General features: G+C 40.8%; 1 protein-coding gene across 2 annotated transcripts; it reads right to left on the reverse strand.

The window, feature by feature from the left end:
- Nucleotides 1-489: 489 nt before the first annotated feature.
- Nucleotides 490-21,513, reverse strand: LOC109037776 (uncharacterized). 2 transcript variants are annotated; one of them, XR_011900701.1, is made up of 5 exons: nucleotides 20,465-21,513; nucleotides 19,655-19,833; nucleotides 16,331-16,427; nucleotides 10,319-10,397; nucleotides 8,275-8,417 (listed from the first exon to the last, which is right to left on the reverse strand). XR_011900701.1 is itself a non-coding variant. In XM_019052606.2 (4 exons), exons 1-4 carry the CDS (start codon nucleotides 13,990-13,992, stop codon nucleotides 2,881-2,883), a joined length of 369 nt encoding a protein of 122 aa, XP_018908151.2. In that variant the 5' UTR covers nucleotides 13,993-14,406; the 3' UTR covers nucleotides 490-2,880. The 2 variants fall into 2 exon arrangements, 1 of the variants encoding a protein (XP_018908151.2); XM_019052606.2 differs by lacking the exons at nucleotides 16,331-16,427; nucleotides 19,655-19,833; nucleotides 20,465-21,513 and adding exons at nucleotides 490-2,982; nucleotides 13,867-14,406 and having other exon boundaries at nucleotides 8,356-8,417.
- Between the last annotated feature and the right edge of the window lie 3 nt (nucleotides 21,514-21,516).

Raw genomic sequence — 21,516 nt, forward strand, 5'->3', positions numbered from 1 at the left:
ATCGATTCGTGCCTTTTTGATTCCACATTTTTCTAAGTTACAATAAATTATATTAGTAATCGTGGTTTTTTGAGCCTAAGAATTTAATGATGTAACAGCCTGCGGTGATGATTACCTAAATGACGAACATTTATTGTAGGTATAACCTAGAAGCCCTTCATTCTAATTTACAGGACATTGACGAAAAGGAGAGAATCGATGCCGATGTATGAGGTTCCAACTCTTCGAAGGAAAAGCCTGTTGAGCCACTATTGGGGGAAAATCAAATGTCGAATCGGGTGAAAATCAAACGTAAAATCGGGTGAAAAAACGAGATTTCAAATGCTTTTTCTCAGTGAGTCATCGAACGGTGAAAATGATTCGTGAGTATGTGGACGTTGCCACATTTCTTAACATAGCGTAAAATGTTTTGGATCTATCGAGGATTCCAAGTATCGGAGCATCAAGCAATGGACTTGAGGGCATCTGAATATTTCAAGGAAACCGCACTTTTTTCTTCTTTTTTTTAGAATTTATTCAGAATTTCACCTATTTTACAAATATAGAAATGTACAGATCAATATAAAGATTAAGAATAATCATGCTAATTGGTGGGTTGAATGCAACCCTATTGTGAGTTTAGACACTGAGGCAGGGTCCAAATTTACAAATAATTTATTCCAGGTGTCCCAGGCCGGGCCAAAGCAAAAATTGGCCGGGTTGGTGTGAGTACAGTCGGTCCTGGGTACACCTGAGACAAGAAAAAAAAGAACAAGCAGTATATGTGTACATAATTAATACAGGGCAATTAGATGTAAATATTTACAAAGTATGGATGAAGGAGCACACATTAATTTTCGCTATTTTATAAAGGAACTGTGCTTGACAACGCACTGGATTGCTAACTCTGCTTTTTTGTCCCTCGCGTCTAAGGCATTGCGTGAATCCACACCTCTACGGATTTATCTTGGTTTTTCCTCAATTAGTGTGACGCAAAAAACAGGATTTGGAAGCCTCCGTGACGACTACGTGGTGAAATTGCGTCACATAGACTAAGGGAAAGAATAAATTTGAACATACTTAAAGGTAAATGTAAAACGTCATTCGATTGCACGGTGACATCCATTCCAGACGGATTTGTTTATATCTCTCAAGGACAATCTAAAAATATTTTCTAGGAAGAACTTTTGAATTTTCAAAAAAAGGCTGCTCTTGATACAAGAACTTAACCCACATGGAAAAAATGCGAACTTCAACTATCTCAGTTTGATGAGTCAGACGCTAGTAAGAAGGTTATTACCTTTTAAGAACTGCAGATAAACTTCTTTGCACGTGACACAAACTCGATTCGTACTTGCTAAATCGAATCGTAGTTTTGAAAAAAAAAAGAAGAAGAAGGAGTAATATCGGTTGCATTTACCTACGGTAAAATTGACTTACTGGTATTCGGTGTCTATACCACACACCATGCAGTATTCACTCATCAAAGTTTTCACACTCAGGGCTAGGGAACCTATAGATTAGTAGACACGTAACTGACGAATGAAGTACAGTAAATTTTACATTCTTAAGTTTTAACTCATCAACACTCGCAGTGTGAAAGGCGGCTAGCCTACAAGGAACACGACTGTTATGAGATTCCTCAAATTCGTCACAGGTGAATTTTTTGTACAACTTTTTAACCTTCGATGAATTTTAAAGAAACGATGAATGCATTGTGCAACACACATAAACCGTGACCATGATGGGGGAGGAGGGGGGTATACACGACAAAAACTTTTATAATAATTTCTACCAAATACATGACGCATAATATCGCCAATATTTCACTTTTTCTCGGAAAATTTGAACTTATCATTTAGTCGAATTAGGCCGTGTAGAGTGCAGAGATACTTAACAGTTGGCAGTGCGAATAATTTTTAGCCTAATTCTTATTCGTGCCCACATTTCAATGTACTTTTTTGATTCACAGTCTAATTAATGGATTATGCGTTTCACGCCAACTGACCGCCTGCGGTGCGTTTGGCGCAATGCGAGAAGTATTCTTGCAGTCTTGTAGGCGCTTCACGCCGACCGCATTGTTTGGCGCAGTGCGTGAAGTATTCCCACAGTCTTGTAGGCGCTAATAAGCGTTTAACGCCGCCGGATGCACTGACTTTTCCGCATTATTCAAACTCGCGTTAATATAATCGCGGCATCAAATAATGGGACTTAGGAAACTCATTTTGCGTTTCGTCCCCGTATGAGGATTCCAACGTTGCCTCGTTTCACTCGATAAAATATTTGTTCCGAGAAAAGTTAGGAAAGTTCTCTAAGTTCGCCTTTTTAGATTGAACGGACCATCAAAAAAGGTATGAATTTAAGCATTCTGATAAATGTTCCTCAACTATAATATCACGTAAGACACGATTCTTGCTTCGAAAAGAACTGCAATCAACTCCTATCTAAGATATTAACGTTTTTATTTTATATTGTTTACGAGATTTTTGAATTATTGCCCAGTCACAAGATACGCAATTCTCTATACGTGAGTCAAATCGCGCCTCACAACAGTTTTGGCAGGCTTCTCAGTCGAACATTGTTTTTCCCCACCATTTATCGCTCAAAGTGTATATGATTTGCTAAAGCTGAGTCAAAACGTCAAGATTGAGGTTGCCAGTTTTTCATATCGCAGAGATTGTCATGGTAAACTTTAGTATGCGAAGAGGAACATTGAATATCTTAATTAGGGGTGGATTTCAGTAATTCTCGTTGCGCAAATCGTGTTACACGTGAAATTTTGGTCAAGAAATATGTATCAGAATGCTTAACTTCGTACCTTGTCTAGTGGTCCATTCTTATCCATACCCACCTTTCGATGTACTTTTTTGATTTCAATTAATTGAAAAGTATGATACTTTATTAACTGATGGTACATTTATTGCTGACACTTCTCGTGAGTATCTGTATGGAGTAAACTCTCTCTTTGATGTCACACGTGCCTCTTTCAACCTTCAGATGCCCCTGGAAAAGAGAAGAAATTACAAAGTAAGCGTGAGCAGATGATTTCCTGGAAGAGGGATGCCAATTTTCCAACGAGGCTATTTTAAGCATATGTGACTGCTCGCAGAAAAAAAATTTTATTCCGCGGGAATCCCATATTTCAACGGAGATAATTTTGAATAGGTAGGTCAAAAAAATCACTGAAAAAAAGGTTTTCAATGGAAAACATGCTCCAACTTGTTTATTACTCCTTACATCTCGCTCTTAGGTGCTGCCACTTCTTTAATTCCGCGAAGGCACCGATGAGCTTTTTTGGCATTCGCCATTTTTTTATACCACCTATTAAAAAAGGGAGTAGAACCTTTGGCTTTGCATCGAAGGAAGTTGACGATTCTTTTCTAGACACCTAAAATCTCTTAAGGTGATTCGATGGACGCCATATTTTGTGTCAGAACGGCATGCGATATATCGCATCAATTGGTCCCATTTTTTCAGCAACTCATCATTTTTCTTCAATTTTGAGGTCGCAATTCTGTTGTCAGGAGACTAAAGCACTCACTTACCGATTTCAACGAAGAAATTCAACGTAATAAAGGCATGGTTTTTTCAGAGAGAAAACATCGCATTCGATACTGATATCGAAACTGCACTCGAATGCGATATTTTCTCTCTAAAAAAACCACGCCATTATTACGTTGAATTTCTTTGTTAAAATTTGTAAGTGAGTGCTTTAGTCTCATGACAACAAAATTGCGATCTCAAAATCGGAGAAAAATGACGAGTGGCTGAAAAAATGGAACCAATTGATGCGATAAATCGCATGCCGTTCTGACACAAAATATGGCGTCCATCGAATCACATTAATGCCTTTATGCTTGCAAGCAAAGTCGTGAAAATGGACCGAGTTTAACAGAGAGGAACCAACTCACATGAAGTTGAAACAGAAAAATAGGTTTGCAGTTTTATGTCTTCATAAAGTTCAATGTAGACAAGTTGGTTTTTGCAATCGCTAGCGATAGCAATATTCGTCATGGGAACTTTTGCTTCTGGGATATGAAAATTTTAAGGTAGGTACAGTTCGTTTGTAGTATCTTCAGAATTGAAGGGGCTATGTAATTTTGTGTCGACATCTCGTTTTTAACATTTTTAATTTTGGGCGCTTCTGGGTACCAGATGCGCCCTTTCCAACCGTTCGACTCCCCCGATGTAACATGTACTATACTACATGCCCTTTTGCCTTATGGGTAATGACGCCATTCTGGTACACCCGGGAAAATTGGATTTTTTTCTGCATCTGGTATTCGTAAAAGTTTTCGTGAAATGTTTTGCTTTTAAGCATAACAATCTCGCACGGACGTATTACCTGGTTAAAGTATTTTAGGGCCTCCTTATGCTTTAAATACTTATATCCGAGGCAGTACTTTCAGATCGATTTGAAAATATTACGAACAGTCACGTGATCTCTTCAATTTAGTGACGTATTACTGTGCTACTTTGTGATTGGTTCATTTTCTTGGCGCAGCATCGACACGTCAGCTGTTTGCGGCTGGTTTGCGGCATTGAGCGGAAGGTTTAAGGTTATGTCATGGACCAAGAGAATGAATGAGGACCCCCAACCAACCCCCCAACTCCAGTTAGCGGAGACATCAGCGCTGCCTATGTTCACGCCGTGAATATGGGTCCAGCCAGCGCCGATGTCATCGCCGGCCGGCCGGTCCCTCTCTTCCCCGCGACCCACGCTTCCCCTCCCCACTGCTGAACTCCTCTTCACGCGGCCCCGCTCCCCCGCGACCTGCGCGCCCTACCTCGCGGCGTCGCGACGCCGCTGTCCGCTAGATCGCGTTGACGCACCAGCTTTAGAGGTTCCGCCGCTCTTTCCCGTCGTCTGATTTACAGTGCATCCTTTATGTTTCCATTCATCACTGACTTTCATTCGTCACGAAGTGCTTGTGGATAGGTTCAGATCTTCGCGGTCGATCTGAAGTTTTGAAGGGATTAGCGGTTAAGGAATCCCACCTTACATTCCATCTTCGTCAGTCTTCGGGTACATAAATCGGTAATAATATGATTTGACAAAGAAGCGCCCTTCAACGCTTGGGCGTTGGAACTGCTTGTTTTTTCTTTGCATACAAGAAAGCTGTTATTTACCAATTATTTATTTTCGTTGGATTATGTATGGTTTTTGGAAGTTAACGCATTTAACTTTCAGTTTCGTTTTTTCGGCGTAATGTATGATATTTTTACTCTACGCATATGCCCGAATACGCATCATAACGACGGTGAAACTACCAAACCACGTATCTCGCTTGCGGTGTTTAAAAATCTCCGCTCACATTTTATTTTTTTGAAGTAGACCAAATCCATATCATTCCTTGAAATTTTCACAGAATTTTCTCCGCACGAAGAGGAAAAATCACGGAAATTTTCAAGACTGGACGTTAAGTAGCTTTTCATTTAAAAAATAAAGTATGACAGGAAGTCTGCGACGTCGCAAACCGAGATACGTGGTTTGGTAGTTTCACCGTCGAAAAGTGACCTATGTGCTTCCTAAGTTGCCATTTTTTTCATTCAAATAGATGTAACCGAAATGTTAGATGTGTACTACCTATACTACTTTCACGTCATTGCTTTATTTATTTATTTACTATTTGCGTAGGTATATATTGTTATTTTTTGCTGAATTTTGGAGAAAATATTGCTTTAAGAACGTGGAATGTAAATTAATTTTATTGAAAAAAGAAAATACCATCATTAATTTGGGCGAACAAAGAAAATATACATCAATATTTGGGTCAACATCTCCCTGATTATATAAAGGATGAATATATTAGTATTTCTGTATCAAAAAACTTAGCTTTTGTCTTCAGAGATACGATGATTCTAGTCCCAGTCAATTTGTTTTATTGAAAAAACAAAAAAACAAAAAATAAATAAAAAAAAAAAAAAAAACTGAAATGTTAGACTTACTATTTTCATGTCTTTCTATTTGTATCAATAGGTACTTTTTGCTTAACTTACGAACGTTGAATGCAAATTAACTTTATTGAAAAAAGAAAATGTATATGTATGTATAGAGTCGCTTTTATAGCGCTCTTTGGCGCTCTGCGACCCCTAGCCGCCAAAGTCCCCTATCCTCCCAAAGCCCTTCAGGGAGTTGACAAACCCTCATTTCTTCTAAAATCCCCTGTCGCCACCCTTTCACTGGGCGTCCCCTTCGTCTCCTTCCAGGAGGAACCCAATCAAGCAACTTCTTTGGCAGCCTTTCGTCCGTCATTCTATTGACATGACCATACCAGACAAGCTGTCTGGTCATGACGTCGAATATGATGTCATTTTCGACTCCCATGATCTGACGCACTCTTTCATTGCGGACCCGATCTCTCCTAGAAATTCCAGCAGACCTCCTCCAGAAATCCATCTCCGTTGCTCTTAGCATCCCCTTTGTCCGCTCCTTCAGCTGCCAAACTTCACATCCATATGTAAGAATACTCTTGACTACAACGTCGTAAATTCTCCTCTTGTTCTCCTTGGAAATCCGAGGGTCCCAGAGGATTCCATTTAACATCGCTGTAGCCTTCCTTGCCAGGGTGTTTCTTTCCTTAATCGCTTGATCAGTTCTTCCATCCTGGGTCAACCGCACTCCCAAGTACTTATAGTGCTCGCAGCCTTTGATCTGCTGCCCATCCTCCAACTCAATGCTTTGCTGATCACCGCCAAAAGTCATCTTCTCAGATTTGGATATGCTGACTTCCAGACCCCACTTCCGATACTCTTCTACTAACTTGCGCATCATGTATTCCGCGTCGTCTTGATCTTGAGCAACCACCACCTGGTCATCAGCAAAGCACAGAGTGAACAGAGTTTCAAGATCACCCAAGGGGACACCCATACCAGAACATTTCGTCGTAAAAAAGAAAATAACGTCATTAATTTGGGGGAACATGTGGCTGATTATATGAAGGAGGTATATTCCAGTATTTTTGTTTAACATATTAACTCACGAGAAAATGTTCGTACATTTATCATCTAGTATTAATTATTTTTTGATGATTGGTCTAAAACATTCAATACAACCATTAAAAATTATCTCCCATCGCCGGGTATCGAACTCCCGATCACCTATTGCCCGCACCTTATCAAAAATATGGGGCGCCTCAGTCGACTAGGCTATCACAGATCGGCGAAAAGATTGGAAAAAATAGCATTTAAAAGACTCGGACGATGGGCGGGACTTATCACAAGAGTTGTCCTTGAGCGATTCGGCGATTCGCGTCTTCGTATAGCTTCTGGAGAAATGAGCTAGGCGCCTTTCTCTGTGAGACATTGTTTGCCTATGCTATCATGTGTCTCAAGGTTCATATCAGCAGGCATTTGCCATCGCGGCAGTAAGCTGAGGCAATATTTCTGTATTCATGGAATAAATCAATCAATCGAGTTCCGATTTTGGCTCATATATCCGTAACGGGTCCTCCAGAGCAGTTTTCCACCTTGCACAATAGTTATAATTTCTTTATTTCTATTTGTAAAATTTGAGGTGGGATAATGGCGGCTTCTCAAGAGCACCGAGGTAGGCGATCTTTTGCACCAACGAACAGAAAACTGATGGCGAAAAATAACCAATCAGAACCTCCCAAAAAAAAGAATTTGCCTAAAAACGGAACTTCGTGGATCTGCGCAGATTTACCAGTCAGAAACGACATCTCAAGTTGGAAAAAAACTCGCTGAAAGCGAATTTTAGCAATCAACACAACTTGACGTAGAGACATGATTGGCTAAAAAATACAACGGTTTTTGATACATCGGAAAATCAACCAAAAATCGGAGACTGGGCGAAACGCTCAAGGTCGCAGAGGTATAGGGAATCCCATAGCGAAAGCAATGGAACGATTGTAATATCATGGGGAACTCCGTTCCCATGACAAAAATAAACTTTAACCCCTCTTAACACAGTCTTTTTTTCTCGACTTTGAGTTTTTGGCTGGGGGATACATACGACAAGTGGAACTCAAAAACATTCTTAGCTCAATTTTTTCGGAAAAGTGAGTTGGTTGCTTTCAGATGAACTTGGTCCAAATGTGGTTCAATTTAGTGCTATCAGGAAAAGCCACTTGAAGACTTGAACCGAGCTTCACAGGTACGCACCGATTTGCTTTGGAGTGGGGGGTGGAGTTGAGAGTAATTTCAAAGTCAACTAGACGTTTCCCCGCGAAACAGTGTGGACCCAGCACCATTTCTCCACCTTGTTACATACAGTCTTCGGGTCAATTCTGAGTTTTTTTTTTTTTAAATTCAATCATTTAAAAACACCGTAAGTGTCATTTAGTCACTAATCTCCCTATGTGCTTTTATGGAAGAGAGCAGTTCCATCCTGCAAAATAAAGTCCATTTACTCACCTGTAAAGGACCCCAATCTTTACCATATGTATTTCGCACGAGATAGTAATTGACGCCATCCTCTGAAAAGAATAAGAAGAAGAAGAATAAGAATAAGAAGCATAATAATTGCACCATTAAATCAGTACCCTCCAGAGGGGTATATTTCGGTAAAATAAAAACCGTACCCTGCGCGATAGTTTACGCCGATATCCAATGTGTTTATTCAATCAGGATCAGGATACGGAGATTACGTTTCTCGCAACATTCTTCTGTTTTAGCCTTTGATGTCAAAAATTAAAATTTTTCGAGGGAAGTTCAACAAGTAAGTATCCTCCTTCTAAACTCTAACAAAAGTGACCAATTTTTAAAAAAATTGGGCTTAAAATCTTCCTTAGAATATGCTGAGTTCAACAAAAGAAACCGCAACAAAATCGGACCTCGTGCGGCCGATCGCAAGCCGTTTAAACGCGCCGCGATGTGCTACCGGCACGAAACGCGCTTTAACGCCTTCAAACCTAAGGGAACACTTCACGCATTGCGCAATGCTTGAAGTATCCCCTTAGGTTTGTAGGCGACAATGCGCATTGGGAGTTGGCCAGCCGCCCGCCACGCCGCAGTGTGCCACAGCGCGCCGAGGTACGCGCCATTCCCGCCGGGATTTCAGGTCCGAGAGAGGTCACAAAAGAGGAGCTTCTTTGCTGAAGCTCAGTCGTCCATCACTAACACGTGTCACATGTGTTCACCGTGATATTATGATCAATTAAGATTGTTTGGCCCACTCGCAGGGAAAATTCAAATCATTACCTTAGAAAGGTAATAACGGAACACCTAGCTAAAATGGATGCCGATCTGGCGGGAACGGCGAGTTCAAACGGCTCGTGACCGGCCACACATGGTTCGATTTTGTTGCAGTTTGTTCTGTTGAATTTGGTATATCCTAAGGAAGATTTTAAGCCCAAGTTTTCTAAAATTGGTTCATTTTCATAGATTTTACAAGGGGGGTATACTTACGTATTGAACGTCCTTCGTAGATGAAAAATGCCCCCCTCACCTGATAAAAACCTCTGTTTGCGCATACATTTTTCACAGAGAAAACTACTATCATATCATTAGCTTAGAAAGAAGGGGGGCGTTTGGGGGTCTTCAAGTTTTGAAAGTATTTGATATTAAACCATCCATGCATAATTTCAGGCTAAGTCAATGATTAGGATTATATTTTTCGCTAAAATAAGTCTTATCCGCTTATCGCGTCTCATCTGTTTATTGTGTTTGGTGCGTTCGGCGTTTGTGATTAATGTGGGATGTTTTTTGTTCCCTACTCGTCGGCATACACGGGGATAAAATTTGGAATAATTGGAGATATTTAGATAAATCAGGTTAAAATGGGATAAGAGAATCTGAATCGGATATCGACGGATTACTAGAGCTAATCTTACTGTATGATGATATAAAATAATGAGAGTAACGCGTAATGCATAACGTCTGAGGAGCGAAGCCCTTAGAGGGGCTGGACTGCGTGGCGATTAGGGGGCAGCCCATTAGCAAAGGGAAGATAGAATGAGAAACATCATATTTTGTTCTCCTCGTAGAAAGAAAATCTAGGTGCATTTTCCATCTCAAAACCTCGGCGAAAAAAGTCTCTTATTGGATCCAGAGTCCTAACTGGTAAAAAATTTGACAAGAAAAATACTCTTTATTCAATCAGATTTCCTCTTGAATCAAAAGGAAATCCGCTTAAATTAAGAGGCTTGGCGCTTGGCGCTCGATTAAAGCAAATATCAAGCGTGATTTTTCTTGTCAATGTTTTGGACTCTAGGTCCATAAGACTTTTTTCTCCAGTGCTTCTCTGTCTCTTTTTCTAATTTTTCAGAGAGACGTTTTAGGAACAATTGGTTCATTAAACCTTGATCTTTGGTATCAGTTTCTGCTTGCCGGCCTGCTGAGAATTCATGGTGAATACAGGTAAATCTATTTTACTCACCACTTCCGTACCCTACGATAGTTGCACCGTGGTTGGATCCAGTGTTAGGACAATGCCGAAGGATTCCTCCTGTGTAATGCTGTTTTAAGTGAAAATTAATGTATCAATAATCATCAAAGCAATGTTGCTCGAATAAAAATTGTATTTAAAGTTTCATGAATAATATGGATCTGCGGAGAAGAAACCTAATCATGCACAAATGTCATGTGTAATAGCTAGCGGTCTAAGAAGCCGAAGAATAGCGAGATTTCCATTTCTATAACAATACGTTACGTCAAAATCTCAGAAAATGTGTACTGCACCGTCCTGACAAGATTCATCATAAATACTGACATCCTGCTCTGAAAAATTGTCCATTAAAATTATGTTTCATGCTGCTTTAATATTACTTTACGCTGATATATTTAACGATGATACGACCGCTCGACATGAGTCCTTTTGTGGAACTAGAATCTTTTTCTGAAAAACGTCACAGATCATTCATGTGCCTTGTAAAACTTCAAAAATTCGGCGTTACATAACATACAAGACCTTTTAAGTAAGAAAAAGAATAAACTTAGAACACAAACTTAGACTTTTCAGAGGAGCAATTTTCTGTCCGGATGATTCCTCAGCGTCATGTATAGTAAGAAATGTGTATAGTGTAATGAGAGAATAATACATATTGCGCAGCCGTCCATTGCAAAATATGCCAAAGTAACAAGACATTGGAGAGTGCACTCCTCTAAAACATACGAAGTTTCGTTGCTTGCAGGTGTAACCAAAAGTATTTCTCAAACAGCTATCTGCTCGAAGCAAATTAACAGCTATGTCAAAATTAGAAAACTTTGGCGGGGCATTAAGACGTATAATGGGTTCCTCTTATGCAAGCATTGATTGGGTTGAACTCTGAACGCTCTCCAGTCTTAATTATCACGATGCCAAAAATTAACGGTTACGCTCCAAAAAATATTTGAAAAAAGCAGTGGATCGTATTCGATATACATCAAACGCAGACATGTATCTATTTACATTGGTTCAAAATGTAAGCATAGCCTCAAAAGTCGATCGATTAATCAATGGGAACAGGTTTTTGTGATTGAGATTTGTTTCTTGTGAGTACTACATGCATGGATATGAAAAATGAAATTGTTAGGAATTTCATCTTTTTCAGCTTTTCTAACTTAGATTCTAAAATTTTTGTTTGAGGTTATGTTTCATTGTTTTGAACCAAACGACATATTGAACCACAATCGAATTAAAATTATGAATCATCCGGCCCAGCCGTTGCAAGAAGTTCACCTTGAAACATGGCACTATAGACAAGAGACCCTCCCTCGGCCACTTGGCGACAGGTGAACCCTGGTAAAAATTGGCGATAGGAGCTGCGTTTCAAAATACCATAGAAGTTCTTATAGCCGTCAGAGGAGGGCGATAGAAAATCATATAGCTGGCTGTAGAAAGTGGAAAAAATCCTACGGCCGGGCTACACGAAGCGATAAAAAATTATACAGCCGGGCTAAAGTTCCTATCGCCTGGCTGTTGCTTTTTCGCCATCGGCTATGAAATGCTATTAGAAATTGTGTAGCAATTCTTGTGCTTTGTAAATCCTTAAGTTTTTACGGAATCACCTTAATATCTACAAAACGCACATTATATTTTCCTTTACTACATATTTTGTTTCATCAATTAAAATGAGAATAATCCATAAAGAGTGTGCAAACATTTCAAAGTCATGAGTTGAATAACGCTGACTCCACGAGATTAAATATTAGAGCCTAACACAAAGCGGAGCGGCGGCGCACTGACACCTACAAACCTAAAAGGAATACTTCACGCATTGCAAAATGCGTGAAGTATCCCTGTTAGGTTTGTAGGCGCCAATGCGCGTTCAGCGCTGGCTGCCCGCCCGCCACGTAGCGCCGCAGCGTACCGCAGCGCTTGAAGCAACTATTTCACACCGAGGTATTGCACAGTATTATACGAAATTGAAGTCGTTCCAACATATTAGGAATGGCAGGCATCCTTCAAAAGTACGGAGCTTTCCTCGCAAATTAAATCAAGATACTGCGGCCCAAAAAGAGAGCGGTAGTCCAAAAACTCACTAAGTCCTGGCATCCGTAATTAGTAACGTTTAGCATACACTTTATCGCCAGGCTGTTGCTTAATCGCAATCGGCTATAAAAGGCTAAAAGAAATTGTGTTTCCGGCTATAGAAGCTATTGGAAATCTTACAGCCGGCTGTAGGTCTATGGTATTTTGGAACATAGATTTTACTGCCAATTTTTACCAGGGCGCTTCGCGTCTCAGACGGCATGACGTCATGCATTACGCGTTACTGTTATGATTTTATATTATAGAGTATGACTTGTGCCTCCTTTTTTACGAGTCAGATAGTACGATTTAGCGACTGAATCGCTAAAAAGAGAGAAATTCTGTCCAAGCATCATGTACCTATACTCAGCATTGAAGGAGCTTTCCTCGCAAATTAGATACTGCGGCCCAAAAAGAGAGCGGTAGTCCAAAAACTCACTAAGTCCTAGCATCCGTAATCAGAAACGTTTAGCATACACTTTATCGCCAGGCTGTTGCTTAATCGCCATCGGCTATAAAAGGCTATAAGAAATTGTGTTGCCGGCTATAGAAGGTATTGGAAATCTTACAGTCGGCTGTAGGTCTATGGTTTTTTGGAACACAGATTCTACTGCCAATTTTTACCAGGGAAAGCTTTTACTTTCGGGGATTCAACAATGGAGATGTTGCATATGTGAGGAATTTGCGATTTGACCGATGATTCTAAAGTAAAAGTTCGCGAGAAACACGATGGTCCCACTGATTTTCTCTGAAATCAACTCCGAAGCTCAAAAAAAGCTCTCAAGTTAAGGCCAAAATGGATGGGATATCCCACGCTATCCTGAGAGTCCACCTCTACACCAAGACAAACTCTCCATGCAAAGATAGGGAACAAATACATTAGCAGGGTTGCCGTGTTTTCAGTTTTGGAGTCCCCAAATAAAGTGGCAGCCCTGTCAATGTATTTGCTCCCTATCTTTGCATGGAGAGTTTGTCTTGGTTTAGAGGTGGACTCTCGAATAGCGTGGGATATCCCCTCCATTTTGACCTCAACTTGAGAGCTTTTTTTGAGCTTGGGAGTTGATTTTAGAGCAAACCAATAGCACCATTGTGTTTCTTGCGAACTTTTACATAAGAATCAATAGCCAAATCGCAAATCCTTCACACGTGCAACATCTCCATTCCTAATGGACAATTATGAGGGAGCAACAGTCTTCACCCTAATTTCGGCTGTTGACTTACCTATACGGCGGATGATAAGATACGGGTGACGTTATGAGCCAAACAAGTTTCCCAAACTTTGGCCATTTTCGGCTTGTTTGCAAAACGAAACTGACTACACGTTTTTGAACATCAACCATGTAGTAGGTAAGTCAACAGCAGAATGCTGAAGACCCGAAAGTAAAAGCCAAAGACCATGGCCAAAATATTAAAGGAGGGTCTCTCGTCTCCGCATGGCGCGCTCTAAAATGAAGGAGGAAAAACTTCAATTTTACTTGTATTCTGTCTCCGTTAATATGGGCAGGGAGAGGGCCATATCGGATTTTATCCAAAATTTCGCTCTCGCCTTCGACGAGGCTCCAGCTACTGATGGTCGCCACGCCTTTGGCTGCAGCGGCCATATTGCATTCCCGTGGTCCTCCACTGTAGGGATAGTCTTTCTCCGTAGCCAAATAAGTGGCGTGAATGGCCGAGAACAGAGTGGAATAAGTCACAGCGTCGCGGCAATGTCGATCACAATCTATCAGCTCTACCAAGGTAACAAAGTTTGACTCGAAAATTAACGGATTGAAACATTTCGATGGTGTAAGTGATCGGCAATCACTTAACTCGCTTTGCAATGTCGTATACTCCCTGTCATACTTTGTTTTTGAAAAGGAAAACCACTCAAGGGCAATTCTTTAAAACTGACTTGATTTTTCTTCTCTGCGCGAAGAAAATTCTGCAAAATCCTCAAGGAATGATGTCAATTTGCTCTTCTTTAAGAAAATAACATAGCGGTGGAGATTTTCAGACACCACAAATGACATATGTGATTGCGGACCTACGCCGTCGATTTTCTTGTAGAAATAAGACACAAATAATTAGACTCAATTAATGGAACGCACTGATGATGATAACAAAAAGAAGAAAAATAAGGTATTATTATTATTAATGATGTTGTATATGAACTCTTGATTTGGATTGCATTATGCAAAAAGGAACCACTATCTCTGGCTCGTCCATAAAAGCACTTTCCTGCATAGGAACGCTAATGGCATATATGCTGTTTCTAAAATGAGCCAAAAATAGTGGTTCCTTATTGCAAAATGTGGTTCATTCCTAGTATAGTCAAACCATTGAAAGGGTATTTTTACCGCTGCATGAGCGATATTTTTACTCAATGGTATTTAGATGTAATACTTTTTATAGACATGGTAGATACCACCGATTGAGAACTCAAATGGAACACCAACAATTCAGTAATTTTAGCCGAAGTTTTTTCACTGCGTATGGGGCCGTCGAAATATTACGTGAGCTACTTAGTGGAGAGGTCCTTGCCTTACGGAGTCTTACGAGTGGCGGAGGAGGGGGATAAAGCCCATTCTGGTGTAAGCCTCTTACTTAATTTTTTTTTTTTTTTTTTTTTTTTTTTTTTTTTTTTTTTTTTTATTCTTGAAATTTGAGGTAAGATAATGGCGGCCACAGAAAAAAAATCCAACAGCACGTCATTGTCGGAGCGAGGATGAAAAGATCAAGTAACTGTCTCAAAAGTAGTCTGGGGAGAACGTTTCCCACATAAACGCGGAATTTAACCAGGTACTCTGTCCGTGTTGTATGTTAAATGGAGTCCTTTGGGACCAAAGGATCTCCAAAGAGAACAAAAGAAGGATCTACAACGCGATTGTCAAGAGCATAGTAACCTACGGGTGTGAAGTATGGCCAATGAAACAGCGGACCCGGGAGGTTTTAGCGGCAACAGAGATGGACTTCTGGCGTAGATCCGCTGGTATTTCCAGAAAGGATCGCGTCAGAAATGAAACGGTACGGGAGATCATGGATGCCAGGCAGACCATCGTGCATGACATTATAACAAAACAACTAATTTGGTATGGTCATGTCCAGAGAATGGCAGGAGACAGGTTGCCGAAGAAGGTCCTTGACTGGGTTCCTCCTGGGAGAAGACGCAGAGGGCGCCCAATGAAAGGTTGGAGGGAATGGATTGAAGCGGAAATGTTAAGGTGCTCAATCCCCCAAGATTTGTGGTTTGAAAGAGAGCAGTGGAGGTTAGGAGTCGTAGAGCGCGAGGGAGTGCTGTAAAGCGACTTACATGTATGTACTCTGTCCGTGCAGAAATTTTTTATCAAAAGCTCAACATTTTACCCCAGTTTCTACAGCCACCAAAAAATGAAAAATATCCAAATTTCGCCGCTTATACCAGGATGGCGTCATTAACCATGAGGCAACTTGCTGTGTACTATTCTACCGTGCTGAGGAAGAACGCCGTATGAACATTCGAGAGTTGCCAAATTTCCTTTGATAAAATGTTCATTTTTAAGCAAAGTTATGAGTATTATTTCTTGAAACTTTCAGGACTTTTCGGTGGAATTGCGAGTAAACTGTCTGAAAAATTGGAAGAAAAATATTATTAAGTTTGCCGGGAAATTCGTGTCTCATCAAAGGAAATTTTCCAACGCCTGAAGGTTTATACAGCGTTCTAGCTTAGTACGGCAGTATTGTACACGTTACATCGGATGGTCCTAACAGCTGGAAAGGGCACATCTGGCAACCAAAAGCGCCAAAAGATGAGGACGAGTCCAGTTATTTCGAAAATAGTTTATTTTGAAACAATTTAAGCTGTCCTCGAACGAGCCGGAATTCTTTTGTGAGAAATTATCACTGAAAATCATTCTGAAATGGTCTATTTGTAGAAGAAGAGGGAAAGAGAGTAAGAACAATTAATTAAGTATTGACGCTTACGTTGTATTGAAAGGTTTCTCTTCTTTCTAATCAGAGCCGAGTACATGATTGACATGGCGCTTACACCTCCAATATGCCCGCACGTATCAAATCCACCCTATGCATTGAAACATAATAAATATACGTACATAATTGATCTGTTGCTTACAAAAGACGCAGTATACCAAAAAGACGTTTCACAGGTAAAACTGTAAACTCCTACAAAAATCTCGTTGCGCAAGATCAGAAAAGTCATACAATGTTCCTCACGTGGGACCCTCACATGGTTACAAAAGCATACTGATTTTTTAAAGGAAGCTGTTCGATGGCAATTTAAGTATTAAGTCCAATATCTTTAATTTTTGGTTCGTTGGGTAGCCAGTGCTATGGGTTGAAATAAAATGTTAAGTCACATCAACTTGAATTTAAAGAATGTATTTGTCGAAGCTTTTCGGCCTCAGCCGTCGTCAGGACTTAGCAAAAAACACAGTTTGAGACAACACATGATTAATTTCGATTAATACCAGTTCATACATACAGGGTTATTCAAAAGTTACGCACCACTGGCCATAACTTTAGTTCTAATTATGATATCGATTTGCGGTTTGTGGCGTCCTTCCTCATATCGAGGGGGAAACTTTTTGAGGTACTTTTCAGTTCTTCACCCCCCCCCCCAGGGGGAGGGGGGCGGGGGGCAACTCAAAAATTTCAAATAGCAACCCCCATCATGTGATACATCGTTATAGAAAGAGCATGAAAAAAGAAAATTTTTGGCGCAAACCGGAAGTCGATCTGACCCCCTTGTCGAAAGTTAGGGGGGTCCAAAGGTTATTTAGGGGGTCCGTACCTTCATTTTTTAGAGTAGCTTCGGCGGCTCTTGGACATACCGTTTCTCTTCTCGAAGAGTCCTCGAATACTCCAAGTCTGATACCGAAGTCTTCATATTGCCCCCGGGCCACCACAGCCCCCCCGTAGGGGGGAATGGGCCTGTTACAATGAAACATTGCATTAAAATGCGAAAAGTCACAGAAGAGCTTCAAACCTAGTATCAAATCTGAGTGGACCTTCTTGCCAATGTTAACGCAAACGCAGCCTGCGACTTTAAAGTGAGTTTTCAAAACTCTTAGCCCCCTGCCCCCCCCCTCATTTTTGGTTGCAGAGCGGGTAAAAACCGGGAAATTCACTAGAAATAATGCCCGAAACTAATGTCCAACTTGAGGAGGACCCTTGAAACGTTGCGATCAGTCGGAGCATTGAAATACAAGGACTGCCACCCCCTTAAAGTACGGAAACATCCAAAACACCCCCGCTGTCCCCCTCATTTTTCGTTTCGGAGCGGGTAAAAACCGGGAAAATCGCCAGAAATGATGCGCCGGTTCTTACCAGCTCTGCAACGAAAAAAGAGGGGGGCAGCGGGGGTTTTATGGATGTTTCCGTCCTTAAAGTGGGCGGCAGTTCCTGTGTTGCAGTTCTCCGACTGAGCGCAACGTTTCAAGGGTTCTCGTCAAGTTCTACAGTGGTTTCGGGCATCATTTCTGGCGATTTTCCCGGTTTTTACCCGCTCCGCAACGAAAAATGAGGGGGACAGCGGGGGTGTTTTGGATGTTTCCGTACTTTAAGGGGGTGGCAGTCCTTGTATTTCAATGCTCCGACTGATCGCAACGTGTCAAGGGTCCTCCTCAAGTTGGACATTAGTTTCGGGCATTATTTCTAGTGAATTTCCCGGTTTTTACCCGCTCTGCAACCAAAAATAATTTTTCATGCTCTTTCTAACGATGTATCACATGATGGGGGTTGCCATTTGAAATTTTTGAGTTGCCCCCCGCCCTCCCTCCCCCGGGGGGGGGGGGTGAAGAACTGAAAAGTACCTCAAAAAGTTTCCCCCTCGATATGAGGAAAGACGCCACAAACCGCAAATCGATATCATAATGGACCACTAGACAAGGTACGAATTTCAGCATTCTAATACATGTTTCTTAACCAAAATTTCACGTAAAACACGATACGCACAACAAAAATTATCGAAATTAACTCCTTACGAAGATATTTTATGATTCTTGATGCGTAAATTCAAACCATCCGCTCATGAAAACTCAATGCTCTACGTGATTCACATCGCGCGCTAAACGTTATCATGACAGTCTCTGCGATATAAAAATCTAGCAACCTCAATCTTGACGCTTTGGCTTAGCTGTAGCAAATTGCTAATAGTTTGAACAACACATGGTGGGAAATGAACATTGCTCGATTGAGAGGCTTGCAGAAACCGTTGTAGTGCGCGATTTGACTCACGTAGAGCCTTGAGTTTCTTGTGAGCGGGCAGTTCAAATTTCTCATAACCAATGTGAAATAAAATCCAGGCAGCTGTGAACTGCGAAATAAAGAAAGAAACAATTATGAAGGTCATGTTAGGAACAAAGACAGATTGGAACACGATCTAAAGATATATAAGGTTAGTAATAGAAAAGAAAAACGAGAAGTCGAATGGTAGGGTAACACAGACTGAAGTAATGGCTACGGCCGGTCCCGGTCCTATAGAAAATAGATAGATATAAGATTATAGATTATTAATTACTCAAAGAGTAATTAACTACTCAAAAAGAAGAAAACTCAAACAAAATATGTTTCTTAAGATATCACTTAATCTAACTCAATCATATACACAACATGATTGATTAAAATATTATCAACTGACTCTTACTTATAATTTTGAAGTTTTTCATACATAATTCTGATTTTTGTAAACAATATGTCATGATATTTTCTATGAATAAAAAAAAAAAAAAAAAAAAAAAAAAAAAAAAATGTGAAATAAAAACGTTAATATCTTTGTTAGGAGTTGGTTTAAGTAATTTTCGTTGTGCGAATCGTGCTCTACGTGAAATTCTGGTTAAGAAACATGTATCAGATTGCTTAAATTCGTACCTTGTCTAGTGGTCCATTAGAACTAAAGTTATGGCCAGTGGTGCGTAACTTTTGAATAACCCTGTATGACGTCAATGTTTTCGTTTTTTTTTTTTTTTTTTTTTTTTTTTTTGTTTTTTTTTCACGTATGAGATCACATGTGTGAACGTTTGTAAGAACTGATTGTAATCAAAATTATAATCATGTTTTGTCTCAAACTGTGTTTTTGAACTTAAAATCGGGCAACTCAAATCTCCCGTAACCAATGTAAAACAAAAACTCCAATATCTCAGTTAGGAGTAAATGGCAGTAATTTTAAATGTTAGAATCATGCTCTACGTGAAATTCTGGTTGACGAGCATGTACCAGAATGCTTAAATTCGTCCCTTGTCTAGTGGTCAATTAAATCCTTAAAAGAAACAAACAAACAAAATAACAAACTTGATCGTATGGAGGAGGGTAGTAAGGGTTTTGCGTTCATGAGAAGCTGCTCGTATCGCTGAAGCGTCGAATACGCGATGGAAAGATTTTGGGCCTGCCCGAAATGATTTTTGGAGATTTCAAGAAAATCCCGGGTGGAGTGTCATTGAAGTGCAGCATATTTCGCTTGAACTCATCAGCTGAAATAAATAAGATTAAAGGTCAATATTTAGTATTTTGCGCGTCACAAACTCTCATTTGGTAGTTGAATCTTGTAAATCATTATGAATGAATAAGATCTGTCTGAATGTCAAGTTTTTGCATTTGGACAGAAATAAATGATGGTCTGTAAGGGGAGGGATTTTAGTCTGCGGACATTTTCTCATATTTTCTCTCGCTACTGAATTCAGGGGGAAATCCCCCCCTCCCCCTCATATTGAAAATATGACCTCTTTGAAAGTACTTTTTGATAAGATTTCATAAATTTTTCGGAAGATTCGGAGGTCCCCCTCCTATCATTGGTATCTTCCTGTCATTATATGTATTAGGGGTTGCAATGGCACGCTTGAATAAGTCCATGGACTAAAATTCCATCCGAATTATCAAGCACTCTTTCAAATACCTGGACTTGAATGTTATGGTGTTGGAACGTGGGGCTGCAGATCACTCAAAGTGCACTGCAGGGGCGACTAGGAACCAGAACAACAAAACAGCATAACACAAAAAAAGGGGGGGCGTTTCCACCAGGTCGTAATTGGGGGGGGGGAGCTACGACCAGCTCCGTGAAATCTTTGGGGGTGTGGTAAGGGGGAGGAACTGAATTGGGCTTACCCAGCACGGCATGGCAATTGTAGGTTTGCTTAAATCCGAGTTCAATATTATTCAACGACACCAGTCACGTTTATCGCAATTTATTCAAGGATAATACACTTTATAGAATTCACTTTACAGAGTACACAACAACGCAACCTTGCTCAATCACACCCAGCAGAATCACAGACACCACAAATCAACAAAATTTTAACGAAGCGAAAACAACAAGAAGGGGGGTTTGAAGGCAGTCGCGGCGCGGCGGGAATGGGCTCCTGGCCTGGTTCGGGAACTTGCGAAATAGAATTTTGGGACTCCGAAAGCGAGTAGCACTTGCGTTGACGGGGGTGGGATTACGATCCAGACCGTAACCGTGAACGAAGAGCGACTGGCGATCTTGATTTTTCCAGAGTTTTCCTGGGCCTAAACCGAGGCTGAAACAAGTCCGTTCCCACGGTTTAGGCAGGGCCAAAAACTCGGACTCAGCATGCATGGCCCTGTCTGTGCATCTCTGAGCGCATCTTCGTTCAAGGAGACGACCACCGTTGTCACATTGCTCCGGGCGCAGCCTGGTGGTCGGCTAAAAGAGATAGGTAGTTGGAAAAGCGCTGGGAGCAATATGACAGTCCTCACTTCCGGCCGCTGATGTCATATTGACCGGGGACCGTCAGTGCATGTGCAAACTCGCCTCTTTTCCGCTGAACACGGTCTGCTCCTCCCCGGAGACAAATCCATGTAATCCAGAATCTGCGAGGCTTCCCACGGTATTTTGTCTCGAAGAAAAGCACACCGGATTCAGCGTCCAAGTTCGAAATCCGCTCGTCCCCGGCCAAGGCCAGGGGCCCATTCGAGGCACCCAGGGAGATTGAATGTTGGGGGGGTTGGTTCTTTTGGGGGTTGAGGGCTCGCTAGCGCTTGCCCTCATTGCAGTGTGCATGAGTGAGGAGTTTGGAATTTTTTCGAATTATTGGAGCCTTAAATGACAACAAAACGGAACTGTGTTGTGTATTGAAAAAAAAAAAATGTTTTGGGCTATATACACAATGTAATTTTTTATTTTTTTGTCATAGTTC

Source organism: Bemisia tabaci, chromosome 10 (genome assembly GCF_918797505.1).
Source record: "Bemisia tabaci chromosome 10, PGI_BMITA_v3".
Classification (NCBI taxonomy): domain Eukaryota; kingdom Metazoa; phylum Arthropoda; class Insecta; order Hemiptera; family Aleyrodidae; genus Bemisia; species Bemisia tabaci.